Consider the following 13,295-nt stretch of genomic DNA (forward strand, 5'->3'; position numbering starts at 1 on the left):
TGAGCGTTTACCAACTCTACCATGCCAAGTATACAAATGTGTAAATCCACTGGTATTTTAATAATGTGGTAATTGTGAGCAGGTGTAATGTAGATACTGGAGAGAAAGCACTGGAGAAGCCCCAGCACCACCCAGCCTGGGTCTGAGACCAGGCTACCCCATCCTCTGGGAGGCCCTGTTTTCCTGTCATAGATTAGAGATGGCCATCCCTGCGTACCTCAGGGTGGTCATGCCAATCAAATGAGAGTCTGTATGAAAAGAACTTTTTAAAGTACTATTAAAAACATATTAGGGACTATTACTATTTTCCCTACACTTTACCCACTGGTTGGCACTCATGTATCCCAGAAAATAGTCGATCCATCAATAGTAGTATTTGCTTCCTAAAAATTTCCTTCTTAGGGAATTTTGTCCCTGGGACTCCATTTTCACCGAGTTTGAAATAACTGTAGGCATGCAGGGGCACTGAATTATTTAATATTTTAATCACTGAGTTGATGCTATGTTAATCTTGTCACATTCTGGTAACTTTCTAAGAGACCTGGTGTTCAGTGTGAACAGCCTGCCCTCAGAATGTCGATTAGGAACAGCTCTCTGATTGGACTCAGCTTTTACTCCTGAGAAAGTGTCAGAGTTGCATGAATTTGATTGTCCCAGAGAGCCTTGCTGCCCTGGAAACAGGCTGAAGGAATGTTGGAAAAGGTGGAGTTTCTACCCTACTCCCAAGTTAGAAGCAAATACTTCAACCACATAATTAAAGTTTTCTTCACAAAATAGGGGATTGTGAGCAGACACTGGCAGGAATCCAAAATTCTAATTTCTGACTATGATTTAATTTCAATTTTAAATAAATCGGTTTTTAATTTAAAAAGAGTGAGCTTCATAACATTAGCAATGATTGCAACATTAAGCCCAGTGTTCACAATCTAGCAATATAAAACATTATTTATATCTGAATCGTAAACAGCCTTTTGAAATGGATTATGGTTTTTCTCCCTATTCTAATACAACCTGGAGGGTACTAAAAAGTGTTGTGTGAAATTAACATTCTGCTGACTTTCGCCTATAAATGAGAAGCGAGCTATTAACATTTGTGTATTTTCATTATGTAAATTGTGTTAACACATGCCCACAAATTGCCACCAGCAATGCAATAATTTTCTCTCAGTGATCATAATGTGTCCAAGTGAGTCATTTTGATTATGACATGCTAATTACATATTGCCTTTTTTCAGATTCAGAAAAACCAGGGATCTTTAATGGTAAGCTTTATGAGTTCAGAAAAAAATTCACTTTTCTTTTTCCTGATGGCTGCTTCCTTTGCATGCTTGAATGCCTTGTTTTAAACTTAGCAAATTGCATTTTGAAGAAAATGCAAACCTTTAACTGCCTGTATTAGATTAGGTACCATTAGAAATAATAGAACATCCTGAGCATCAATGTTTTTATAAGAGTTTGCTGTTGTTGATTAATCTTGCTATATTTTATTGCATTAATGATTTTTTCTTTCCACTCCACTGTAAAGATATTGCACGGAGGCTAATACTTTTCCCTCTCTTCTTTTCCATTGCAGCCTCTCCAGCTTCTGCAGTGCATTGTTGATGAGGTGAGGCATCGTCTTATGTGCTTTCACTCCTAAAGTCATTCCTAATGGTGTGGAAAGCTTATATTTTGTTTCCTAATGAAGCACAATGCCCAACATCCTTGGAGCAAGTTGTGTTGTATGCTCTGAGCTGTGTTACGTGAACTGGCCTCGTCCTGAGTCCTGTTCTCCTGATTCTGGCCAAGAATCCCTGCAAAGACAGACTGTCCCACAGGCTGGTCCTCAGGGGTGTCAGAGGCCCTAAAGACAAAACACGATGATATTAATTGATCCTCTCCCTGGCCAGATGGGGATGGAGCTGGAAATTAAAGTCGTTTCATTTTTTCCACAGTAGACATCTAAAGTCACTCCATAGGCTAGGGTCAGAGTTGGATGGCCAACAAGCTGGGTAAAATGTGCCTTCCTTTATCTACTCAGAGTATATCAGGGTGAAAAGAGGTTCAAAAGCTTTAGGTCAACAGCTCAGCATTAGTTTCCTAATTAGGCCCTTCCTCGAGCACACACTGCTAACTTCATGCATGTTCTAGAAACTAGCTGTCTCACAGTTTAAGTGATCTCACCTCAATCATCCTTTTCCCTCAGAGTTCCACGATCCCTTCCATGCCTTCATGGAACTCATCTACCTGCATTTCTTTCTCAACTTTTTCAACTTCTTATTCTGACTTTAAATTCCTTCTTGTACAGAAGCAGTGTCAGAGTACATACACAACGCTCTCAGGAAAGAAACTTCACATTTTTACAAAACTGCTTTTTTGGGCTTGGGCTTGCCTACCAGCAATTGTTTATTTTTTAAACTTTAATTTTCTAATATTTGGAACACTTGTAAATAGAGAGGGAAAGCAATAAATGATTCAGAGAGGAAAGTTTAAAAGGAAAAAAACAAACCGTAATTCATAGTTATTCCTCTCAATTAAACATCTGCATAACCAGTTATGAGATTTGGGAGAAAAAATAAAGATCCTCCTAGGAAAAAGACAAAAACACACACATATCACAATAATAGTAAGAATGGGGCTCTAACATCCTTAATGGTTGCATCAGTCAGTCCATATATCCCCTGCAAGCCATAAACCATGTTGGTGCAAAAATGAAGGCATCGTCCTGAAACAAATGGAGACGCCATTATCTCAGATATCAGACAGGCCTCCTGGATCTAATAGCTCATCAATATCTCCTGTCATCTTAGATTCCAAAAGCCTCCTATCCCCATCAGAATCCTCCTAATTAAACTGATTTTCCTGAGGTCTCCCTCCAGTTGTGCTTGGGGAAATGCCCAGGGAAACTTGGCCCACCCATCTCAATGCACAGCCTGCTGCACTTCCCAGGCCCTGCTGTTCTTGCTTTGCCGGGCTCCTGGGCCGCAGAAGATTCAGGTACAGATACTCCTCAGCAGTAATACGTGTATTGCTGGAGAGTTAATTTGAAGGTTTTCTGGATCAGATAGATATTTTCATTCCATATTTATAGTAGCAGTGGTTGCTGTAAATTTGAAATATTTTACTTGTTTAATTTGGGCAAAATCATGAGACTTGAAATTATTATAGGGTGATGTTCTGTGAAGCAGTAGTCTGTCACTTCAATGGTATGTTTTTCTTTATAGCATTTCTTCTTCATTCAAGAGAAAAAAATACATAAAATCATATCCTCATTTATTCCAAAACCATTTTAGAATATCTTCTTTATGGAAACCTAGAAAATCGACTTTGTCTTGACTAAATGCAAGTTGATCTTTGAACTGAGCTGATATTTTGCAGTTAAGAGTATTGGGGAAGATTAAGCCTAAGTAACCTGTGGTAGCAAGGTGCCTGATGGCATCAGAGAAGAGGCTGGTGGGGAGCTGTACTTAGCTGTGCTTGTCCTGTGTATGTGTCAGGTTTTTCCTTGCTGTGATGCAGTGTTCCTCATAGAGTGGTCCAAGAACTAACTGGCTTAGATTCTTAAAGACGCAGAATCCTGGGCCCTGATTACTGAGTAATCTGGAGACGATGCCCAGAGGCTGGTAATTTCATAGGTAACTCTGCATTTCAATGTTTGAGAACCTCTTATAGAGTGACTTTCTAAGGTTAAACCTGCCCATGTAGGTCCCATGGGACAAGTAGCTATCAAGAGATCTGACTTTTAGTGCTTATATTTATGAATGAATTCCAGCCAGGAATTGAGCCAATTGCTCCTTGGGTATGGGTATCAGAAACTGGTACTGTTTCCAGTTAGAGAAAAGTCATGTCAAAAAATGCTACCTCTAAGGGAGGCCAATTCAAATAAAGTGAGTTTATTTGGAATCATGTACAAAATAGCTATAGCAGAGCCCAGCTTAACATACACTATTATATTGTGCATTTGTCTTGACCTTCTGTCATGGCAAAGAGTGAAGAAGCAGTAAAACAAGACCAGGGTGCACAGGAGCCAGAATGGCCAGAAGTGAAAGTTAGAGCCAGCCTGAGAGTCAAGGGGTAGAACTGTGGGACGGAGCCAGAATTATCCACCATGTGGCCAAATAGAAGACCCCAAAATCTAAACAGAGGAATAAGAATCATGAACATGAAACTTGGACCACAGATCAGGAACTGGAAGGGTAACCAAGGCAACAGAAGAACACAGGCTCCAGTTAGAAATCTGGGTGATCCAGTTTAACTTTGGTGGTGGAGTTTCTCTGACTTAGAGCTGGCTTGCTCAGTATATGAGTGATGTCCTCAAGATACCACCTGGCGCCCCAGAGTTGTTCTCTCCACAGAACTTCTTACCTTAAGACCTTTATGTGACCAGGTGCTCCCCAATTCCTGCTTGCCTTGCCTTGGAAACTGCTGTGGCTCATTGTAAGTAATGTGTCTCTGTGTACCTGACACATTATCTTTGGGATTAAGGTGGCCCCTATTGTCTAGATAATTTCTTACTTTAAGCTCTGACATCTATGAGAAAATTTGCATTTTTTGAAAGAAATGTGTTTCTAAAATGTGTTTGTTCTTGGCAACCTATTGACAGATGTGGTGAATATCATTTAACCTTTTCTCAGTGATTCAGGTTCTGTTTTGAACATGATACTGAACTAAATTTTGATGTATTAATGCCCTCTAGGGCTATAAAATTGTGTGGGGCCTACTTTGTTCTTTCACTGAATTTTACCAACCATTTTGCTTGTGCATCTGGCCTTGACACCCAGTGATGTTTGGGGCCTCTGAAGTGCAGAGAGCTCTGTGCCCCAGGCTAAAGAGCCTTCTGCTCTGTGCTACTCTGCTTGGTGCTTTTCTTGTGTCCTCTCTTGTGATTGCCTCTATTTTCTATGGTCACTCCTCATTCTTGTCAGTGCCCGTCTACCTGCTACCCCAGCAAACCAACCATGTATGTTTCATCTTTACACTCCTAAGAGTGACCCTAGCCACACTTCAAGGCTCCAAATGAGGGACGTAGAGGCTGCAGATTCACCTTAAGCTCTCTCCAGGCCTGGGATCCCAGCATGGCTGGGAGCAGAGGGCTGGCCATGCTGGTGTTGGAGCAGGTGGGAATACATCAGTAATGTCTGAGTCACCAATTCCCAAGCTGTCTGGAGTCGGCTGGTGGGGGCTACTGAGAACTACAAAGATGCAAGTGGCACCTCACCCTTGAGTCTGCCCCTAGGTAATCCACGGCCTTGGCGAGGAGATGGATATAGAAAGGTAAAAGGATGGTTCAGTATGGGATGAATACCATAGAACCTAGGACTGAGGTAGATTAGGAGAGTTGACATTTAAACTCAGTCTTAGAAGACAAAGAGGAATTTCCTAGGTTAGGAAAGAAAACAGGTAAATGCCAAGCAGAAGGGCCTGAAACTATCTTGTGAATCATTTTTGAGTTCACAGATGTATTTCAGAACATTCAAGTTGTCTAAAATATGACAATCAGAGAAATAGGTTATTATTCTGAGTACAGATATGTTTCAGGTATATTATAGCTAAAAATAAATTCCTACTTGGCATCTGTAGGTGCTCAACAGAACAATCAACAAATCCCTGATTTATACTTCTGTTTCTTTATTCATTTTACCATAAAATGTGAATTTGTTTAAGTAATGTTTTATACCTGATAAGAAGTAGCTACTCAAAAGTGTTAGCTTCTTAGCCCTGCAAGATTTGTAGAACATTAAAGTAATTCTGAAGTAGCACAAAGTGTAGTGGTTGGTAACAGCCTGTAATTGAGAAGAGCCAGATATAGTGGTGAATGCCTGTTATCCCAGTGACTCAGGAGACTGAGGCAAGATGATCACAAGTTTGAGGCCATCTTGGGCAATGAAGCAAGACTCTCAGCAACTTAGTGAGACCCTGTCTCAAAATAAAAAATAAAAAGGATTGGGGAATGTAGATCAGTGGTAAAGCACCCCAGGGTTCAATCCCCAGAACCAAGAAAAGGGAAAAAAGATCTCAAAAATGGAACTGGAGTTGTGGCTCAGCAGTAAAGCACTCGCCTCGCACATGCGAGACCCTGGGTTCAATCCTCAGCACCACATAAAAATAAATAAGTGAAATAAAGGTATTGTGTCCAACTACATCTAAAAATATATATTTTTTTTAAAAAATCTCAAAATTAGCAGCCTTATCTTCTACTTCAGAAACTAGAAGAAGAATAAAAGACTGAACCCAAGGCAAGCAGGAGAATGAAAATAATAAAAGATTATAGCAGATATAAGTGAAATAGAGAAGAGAAAATCAGTGACACCAAAAGTCGGTTCTTTGATATTTTAGTCTGCTTTTTCATCACTGTGACCAAAAGACCTAACATGAATTTTAAAGGAGAAAAAGTGTATTTGGCACTCACCATTTCAAAGGTGTTAGTTCATTGCTTTGGGCCGGAGGTGAGACAGAACATCATGGTAGAATGATATAGAGGAGAAAAGCAGCTCAGAACATGGCACCAGGTAACACAGAGAGCTTTACCCCAAAGGCACACCCCCAATGACCTTTCTCCTCCAGCTGTACCCTACCTGCCTACAGCTATTACCCAGTTAATCCATATTAGTAGATTAAACCAATGATTAGGTATATCTCTCGTAAAGTAATCATTTTGCCTCTGAACATTCTTGCATTGTCTTACACATGAGCTTTTGGGGGATACCTCATAGCTAAACCACAACATTTGAAAAGATCAACAAAATGACAAGCTCATAGCTAGAATGACAGTGAGGTAGGACACTAGTGTCTACAGTCAGCAACGAAAGAGGACACATTACTACCAACTTTGCAGAAATAAAAAGGATTATGAGGGAATACTGTGAAAAATGTAGGCCACCAAATTAGATAACTTAGCTGAAATGGACAAATTCCTAGAAAGACCCAAATACCAATACTGACTTACGAAGAATCTAAATAAACCTATAATAAGGAAAGATATATTAAAAACAAAAACAAAAACTCCCACAGGGGAAAGCTCAAGACCATATCATTATATTGGTGATCCTACCAAATGGTTAATGAAGAATTAACAACATGTCTTCTCAAACTTTCCATATAAATGATGAGAGAACACTTCCTAATTTCTCCTTTGAAACCAGTATTATACTGATACCAAAACCAAATACTCACAAAAAATGAAAACTGCAGACCAATATTCCTTATCAATATAGATGCAAAAACCTTCAATAAAATACCAGCAGTATGAATTCAGCAAGACATAAAAAGAGCAGCACATCATAACCAAGTGAGATTTATCCCGGGAATATAAGGTTGGTCCAACATATGAAGATCAATCAGTATCATGTACCATATTAATGAAAGACAAAAATCACGTGATCATCTCAACCGACACAGAAAAAACATTTGACAAAATCCAGTGTACCTTTTCATAATAAAGACATTCAACAAACTTGTTAAAAAAAATAACTTCTATAACCTGATAAGAAATATCTACCCAAACCTCACAGTTACATCGTCCTTAATGGTGAAAGATCAAACGTTTTCCCCCAAAATCAGAGATAAGGATGCTCCTTCTTGCTATAGCTGCACATCATTGTCCTGGAGGTTCTGTGCAGGGCAGTTCATCAAGGAGAAAACAGGGCTGGGCTTGTGGCTCAGTGGTAGAGGGCTTGCCTGGCATGGGTGAGGCCCTGGGTTGGATCCTCAGCACTGCATATGAATCAGTAAGTAAACAAAATAAAAAGGTCCATTGACAATTTAAAAATATTTTTTAAAAAGAAGAAAACTTCCATATTGAAAAGGAAGAAGTAAAACTATACTTGCAAATAATGTGATATTATATATAGAAAATCTTTTTTAAAATAAATTAGAGCTAATAAACAAGTTCAGCAAAGTGCGGGATAAAACATCAAGATACAAAACTCTCTTGTATTTCTGTACACCAGTAATCCAAAATGGCCAATACAGAAACAAAATTAAAAAAACAACTCAAGTTGCAATCATCAGAAAGAATTAAGGACTTAGGAATAAATTTAACAAAAGAATTTGTATACTGTAAACTACAAAACATCATTGAAAGAAATTAAAAACATAAATAAGTGGAAAGACAGTCTGTGCTCATGGAGTAGAAGACTTAATATTAAGATAACAATACGCCCCCAACTCAGTAATACTTAAAAAAACAGATAAACCAATTTAAAATGGGTGAAGAATTTGAATAGCATTACTCCAAAGAAGATATATAAATGTTGAATAAGCACATGAAAATATGTTCAACATCATTAATTAGAGAAATGTAAGTCAAAACTATGAGCAAATATTTCATACCCATTAGGATGGCTAAAATAGAAAAATGGAAAATAACTAGTGTTGGCAAGAATGTAGAGAAATGAAAACCCTCATAAATTACTGGTGGTAATGTAGAAATGATGCAGTTGCTATGAAGCGCAGTTTGGCAGGTCATCAAAAATTGGAACATAGGGCTGGGGGTATAGGTTAGTGGTACAACACTTGCTCACGTGCAAGGCCCTGGGTTCAATCCCAGAAGCACACACAAAAACATTTTTTAATTAAACTTAAATTGAATTATCATTATATGACCCAGCAATTCCACTTCTAGAAATATATCTGAGAGAACTGAAAACACATGTCCACATAAAAACATGGATTTTCATAGCAGCATTATTCATTGTAGACAAAAGATAGAAACAGCCCAGAAGTTCATCAGCTGATAAACATGAAAATAAAGGTGGTATATCTACACTTTGGAATATTATTCAGTCATAAATAGGAATAAAGAACTGAAAAATTCTATAACATAGATGTACCTTGAAAACATGCTACATGAAGGAAATCAAGCATAAAGAGACTTATGTAATATGAAATTTATTTACAGGCAAAGTTCACAGCAGGGAAATTCATAGAGACAGAAAATAGATTAGTTAGTAAACAGAAAGTACATTGGAGGGGACAGGGGAATTAGAAGTGACTGTTACTGGTACTAGGTTTCTTTTCAGGATGATGGAAATGACCTGGAACTGAGTTGTGTACTTTAAATGGGTGAATTTTATTTTATATAAAATATTTTTTAAGTAAAAAAAAAAAAAAGAGGAGAAGCAAGTTTCTCTATAATGGCCTCTATGCTTAGCTGCTGTGTTTAGGGAAAAAGATCTTATTTAGCTGGATGGGATGGGCCTCAGTAGGAAAAAAAGAGAGAGAGAGAGAGAGAGATAGAAGATAAATTTAACCCACAGTTCGTTTTATGACCAGCCCTGCTAGAAAATCCATTTTTAATTATTTTTAAGACTTTTTTATTATCCAGGCATTCTGGTACTCACCTGTATCTCACCAGCTTGGGAGGCTGAAGCAGGAGGAACATAAGTTCAAGGCCAGTCTCAACAACTTAGCAAGGCACTAAGCAACTTAGCAAGACCCTGTGTCAAAATAAAGAAGGGTTGGGGTTGGGGATGTGTCTCAGTGGTTAAGCACTCCAGGTTCAATCTCCAGTACGAAAAACAAAACTTTTTTATTGCTACATATTAATTATACAGAATAGTGGGTTTTGTTGTAGCATAGTTATACCTGCATATAACATAATTTAACCAGTTTCATTTCCCAATACTTCTTTTTATCCTTCCCTCCTCCTTTCCCCTGATCTCCCTACTCTACCCTAATGGTCTCCCTTCTATTTTCATGAGATCCCTTTTTTTTCTTTTTTTCCCTTTAGCTTCCACATATGAGAGAAAACATATAACACTTGTCTCTCTGAGCCTGACTTATTTCATTTAACATGATACTCTCCAGTGCCATCTATTTTCTTGCAAATAATGTAATTCTATTCTTCTTTATGACTGAATAAAGCTCCATTGTGTATCTATACCACTTTTTTTATCCATTCATCTATTGTTGGACACGTAGACTGATTCCATAATTTGGCTATTGTGAACTACACTGCAGTAAACATGGGTATGCATGTATCTCTAAACTATACTATCTTTAATTATTTTGGACAGATACTAAGCAGTGGTGTAACCGATCATATGGTAGCTCAATTTTTAGTGTTTTGAAGCACCTCTTTTCTGTTTTCATAGTGGCTATAATAATTTACATTTCCACCAACAATGTGTAAATGATCCTTTTTCCCCACATCATCACCAGCATTTATTTTATTTATATGCTTGATAGTTGCTGTTCTGACTGGCTTAAGATGAAATCTCAGTGTAGTTTTTGTTTGTATTTCCCTAATGGCTAAAGATGTTGAACATTTTTTTTTTTTTTTTTTTTGGCCATTTGTACTCTTCTTTTGAAAAGTGTCTGTTTAACTCATTGGCCCACTTACTGAATTAAGTTTCTTTTTTAATGTTGAGTTTTTTGAGTTCTCTGTATGTTCTGTATATTAATTCTCTGTTGAAAGAGTGACTGGCAAAGATATTCTCCCATTCAGTAGACTATCTCTTCATGCTGTTGTTTCCTTTGCTATGCAGAAGCTCTTTAATTTGATGCCATCCCACTTACTGACTCTTGTATCATTTCCTAGGCTATCGGCTATAAACAGAATTACATTATTATCAGGAAGTTGGTGCCTATCCTTGTGTGTTGGAGTGTTTCCCCTGTTTTCTTCTGACAGGCTTAAATCTGTATTTTCATTATGTCAAGGAACATTCATTGAGCCCTTGTTGGGCCATGATCTTTACCGTTTGCCGGGATAGACCCCTGTGCTGGGTGACTGCATGATCTAGGGAGAGACAAATTGGTGAACTAAATTGATTTAGCATGATAAAAATTATAATAAAGCCATATAAACAGTACTGTGCTGATTTTGCCTGGCACTGGGCTGGAGCCTGGTAGGCTGGAAAAGGTGGGAAGATAAGAAAAGCAACTTCAAAGAGGAGATGGTATGTGAGCTGAGCCATGGAGAATACTTAGGCATCTATGACATGAAAAGAGGAGAAGGTTGTTCCACAGAGGCAGGGGCACAACCAAACAGTAGGGAGCAGCTGGAAAGACTCATGAGTGAGTGGCCTAAAGTGAGCTAGAAAACACCACAGGTGGGAGCGTCAAACGCGGGACCAAGAAGCTTCAGTTTACCCTATAGGCAGGGAAATCCATGGAAGGCTCCACGCATTGAGATCTGTATTTTCTCAGAGGTAATTCTGTAGAGGTGGAGTGGTAGGAGAAACAAGGCAGAGTGGAGCTTTGAGGCTTTTTAAGAATGTGGTGATAGTTGGGCACAGTGGCACACTCCTATAATCCCAGTGACTTGGGGAGGCGAAGGATAAAAGTTCAAGGCCAACCTGAGCAATTTAGCAAGTCCCTGTCTCAAAAATTAAAAATAGCCGGGTGCGGTGGCACACACCTGTAATCCCAGTGGCTCGGGAGGCCCCTGGGATTACATGAGCTCAAAGCCAACCTCAGGAAAGCGAGGCACTAAGCAACTCAGTGAGACCCCGTCTCTAAATAATATACAAAATAGGGCTGGGGATGTGGCTCAGTAGTTGAGTGCCCCTGAGTTCAATCCCTTATACCAAAAAAATAAAAATTAAAAAATAAAAATGGCTGGGGATATAGCTCAGTGACAGAGCACTCCAATCCCAGTACCAGGGAATAATATGTGGTTATATAAAGGAGGCTCTTCCCTCATTTTCTCCTCCCTTCCTTGCTGAGAGCCACGGCTGAGTCTGTATGGCCCCTGGCATTTTGCCAACAGTATTGATTGACAGGCGCCTCTGCCTGTCCGCCTCTGCCGCAACTTTTGAGTTCTCGCACTATTTTGGAGTTCTCGTGGGGATTTCCGGGGATTCCCCGAGAGTTCCCATTGGTTGGGGAAGTGCAGGAGGAGGGATTTCCGGGAGATATAGTTCCGGCTGGGGGTTCCTGGACAAGCCTCGTGGCGCGTTCGGGAGGTTTTCCCCGGGAGCTGTGTGAAGTGTTTTTCTGCGTTTTAAAAATAAAGTTTGTTCCTGCTTCAGTGGCTCGTGATTTGTGCCCAGCCAGACTGCGGCACTTCCTCAGTCTTCTATGTCTTCTCTTTCCTCTTCTTCTGTCCACGTGTGCTGTGCTGTGCTGTGCTCCTTCTTCTTCACTGAGCCGCAAGGAAGGGACTGGCCTCTGCCACTGCCTTCGTCCTGCACTGGGCATGTTTGCTGGCATTTCTAGGAAATATCAGGGGAGCCGCATCTAAGCAAAGAGTCCACGTAAGGGCCCTGGTGAGTTGAGGCATTCGCGGGGGTAGCTGATGGTCCTCAGTTATGGGGACTTTTTTAGTACCACTGTAATGGTGTGCTCATGCCAGCCAGGCAGAGAGGTAAAATAGTAGACTCTCTCTTACATCTTATCAAGTTTTATGGTCAGAGGCATCAGAACTTGCAAAAGGCAGAAACTTTTATAAGTGGGATTATAATAATGGAATGTTAAATTTGGCATTTGTTTTGTTTGGTTTACAGAGAAAATCTGTTCCCATCTCTATCTAAATCCTCTTTGCTCTCCCTCACTGAGGACCCAAGGCTGCCCCAGAGCAAGTACTCCCCTTCTTGTCTCCTGTCCATCACTCAGCTGCCACCTTGTTTCCATTGTTCTGCCCCATCCTGTGGTGTTCTTATCAATCCCTCTTCTTAGCTACAGACTTTATGGGGAGGGCCAGCAGTTCCCTCACACTGAGCCACAGAGGTCCCCTTCTTAGAGCCACAGCTATTCCTGTCATTGTTAAACTGAGTCTGTCTGCACAATGCACCGTTTTGGGTTTCATACACATTCCCGATGAACTCTAAGATAGGTCACCTATTCCTGAATGAAGGAGACTGTCCCCCAGATGTGATAAGTCTCTCTTGTGTTTTATTATTATTATTATTATTATTATTATTATTACTACTACTACTACTACTACTACTACTACTACTTTTGCTTCTCTTTAAGAACAGGAGGAAAGAGAAAAGAAACAAGTTAAAGGTATACAAAAATTTTAATATAAATGTGCCTTGTATAATGTAAAGGTTGCATTTATCCAGCTTTATTGAGGTGTGATTTACAAATAGAAATTATATATATTTTAGTTGTACAACATGTTTTTGTTGGTTTTCATTTTTTGTGGTGCTGGGAATTGAACCCAGGGCCTTGTGCATGCGAGGCAAGCACTCTACCAACTGAGCTATATCACCAGCCTGTAACAAGTTTTGATGTACATATACTTTGTGAAATGATTGCCACCAGACAGGGTAACTCAGAAGATACGGGGCTGTGAAAATACACATGCTGTTGGGAGTGGGGTAAGAATAACTGCCTGATAATTCTTTCTTGGAATTAAAAAAGTCCAAAAA

At 39.5% G+C, this 13,295-nt stretch overlaps 1 protein-coding gene and 1 non-coding gene across 24 annotated transcripts in view; one reads left to right on the forward strand and one right to left on the reverse strand.

The window, feature by feature from the left end:
• Map2k5 (mitogen-activated protein kinase kinase 5) overlaps window positions 1–13,295 on the forward strand; it is a 253,918-nt gene that overhangs the window by 189,769 nt on the left and 50,854 nt on the right. For 12 of the 23 annotated variants that reach the window (XR_011706697.1, XR_011706695.1, XM_027924085.2 and 9 more), the window contains 2 exons: window positions 1,236–1,262; window positions 1,574–1,606. The exons of 4 other annotated variants lie outside the window; for them this stretch is intronic. Coding sequence is in view for 14 of the 19 variants with exons in the window: in XM_027924031.2 (XP_027779832.1) it covers window positions 1,236–1,262; window positions 1,574–1,606 (60 nt within the window). In the remaining 5 variants the exon portion in view is untranslated. Of the gene's footprint in view, window positions 1–1,235; window positions 1,263–1,573; window positions 1,608–13,295 lie in introns of those variants that run through there. 7 more of the 23 variants (XR_011706698.1, XR_011706696.1, XM_027924071.3 and 4 more) reach the window with 2 other exon arrangements.
• Trnaa-cgc (transfer RNA alanine (anticodon CGC)) lies at window positions 13,064–13,136 on the reverse strand. Its single transcript has one exon. It is a non-coding gene; the product is annotated as a tRNA-Ala (tRNA).

This window comes from Marmota flaviventris, chromosome 2 (genome assembly GCF_047511675.1).
Source record: "Marmota flaviventris isolate mMarFla1 chromosome 2, mMarFla1.hap1, whole genome shotgun sequence".
Classification (NCBI taxonomy): Eukaryota; Metazoa; Chordata; class Mammalia; order Rodentia; family Sciuridae; genus Marmota; species Marmota flaviventris.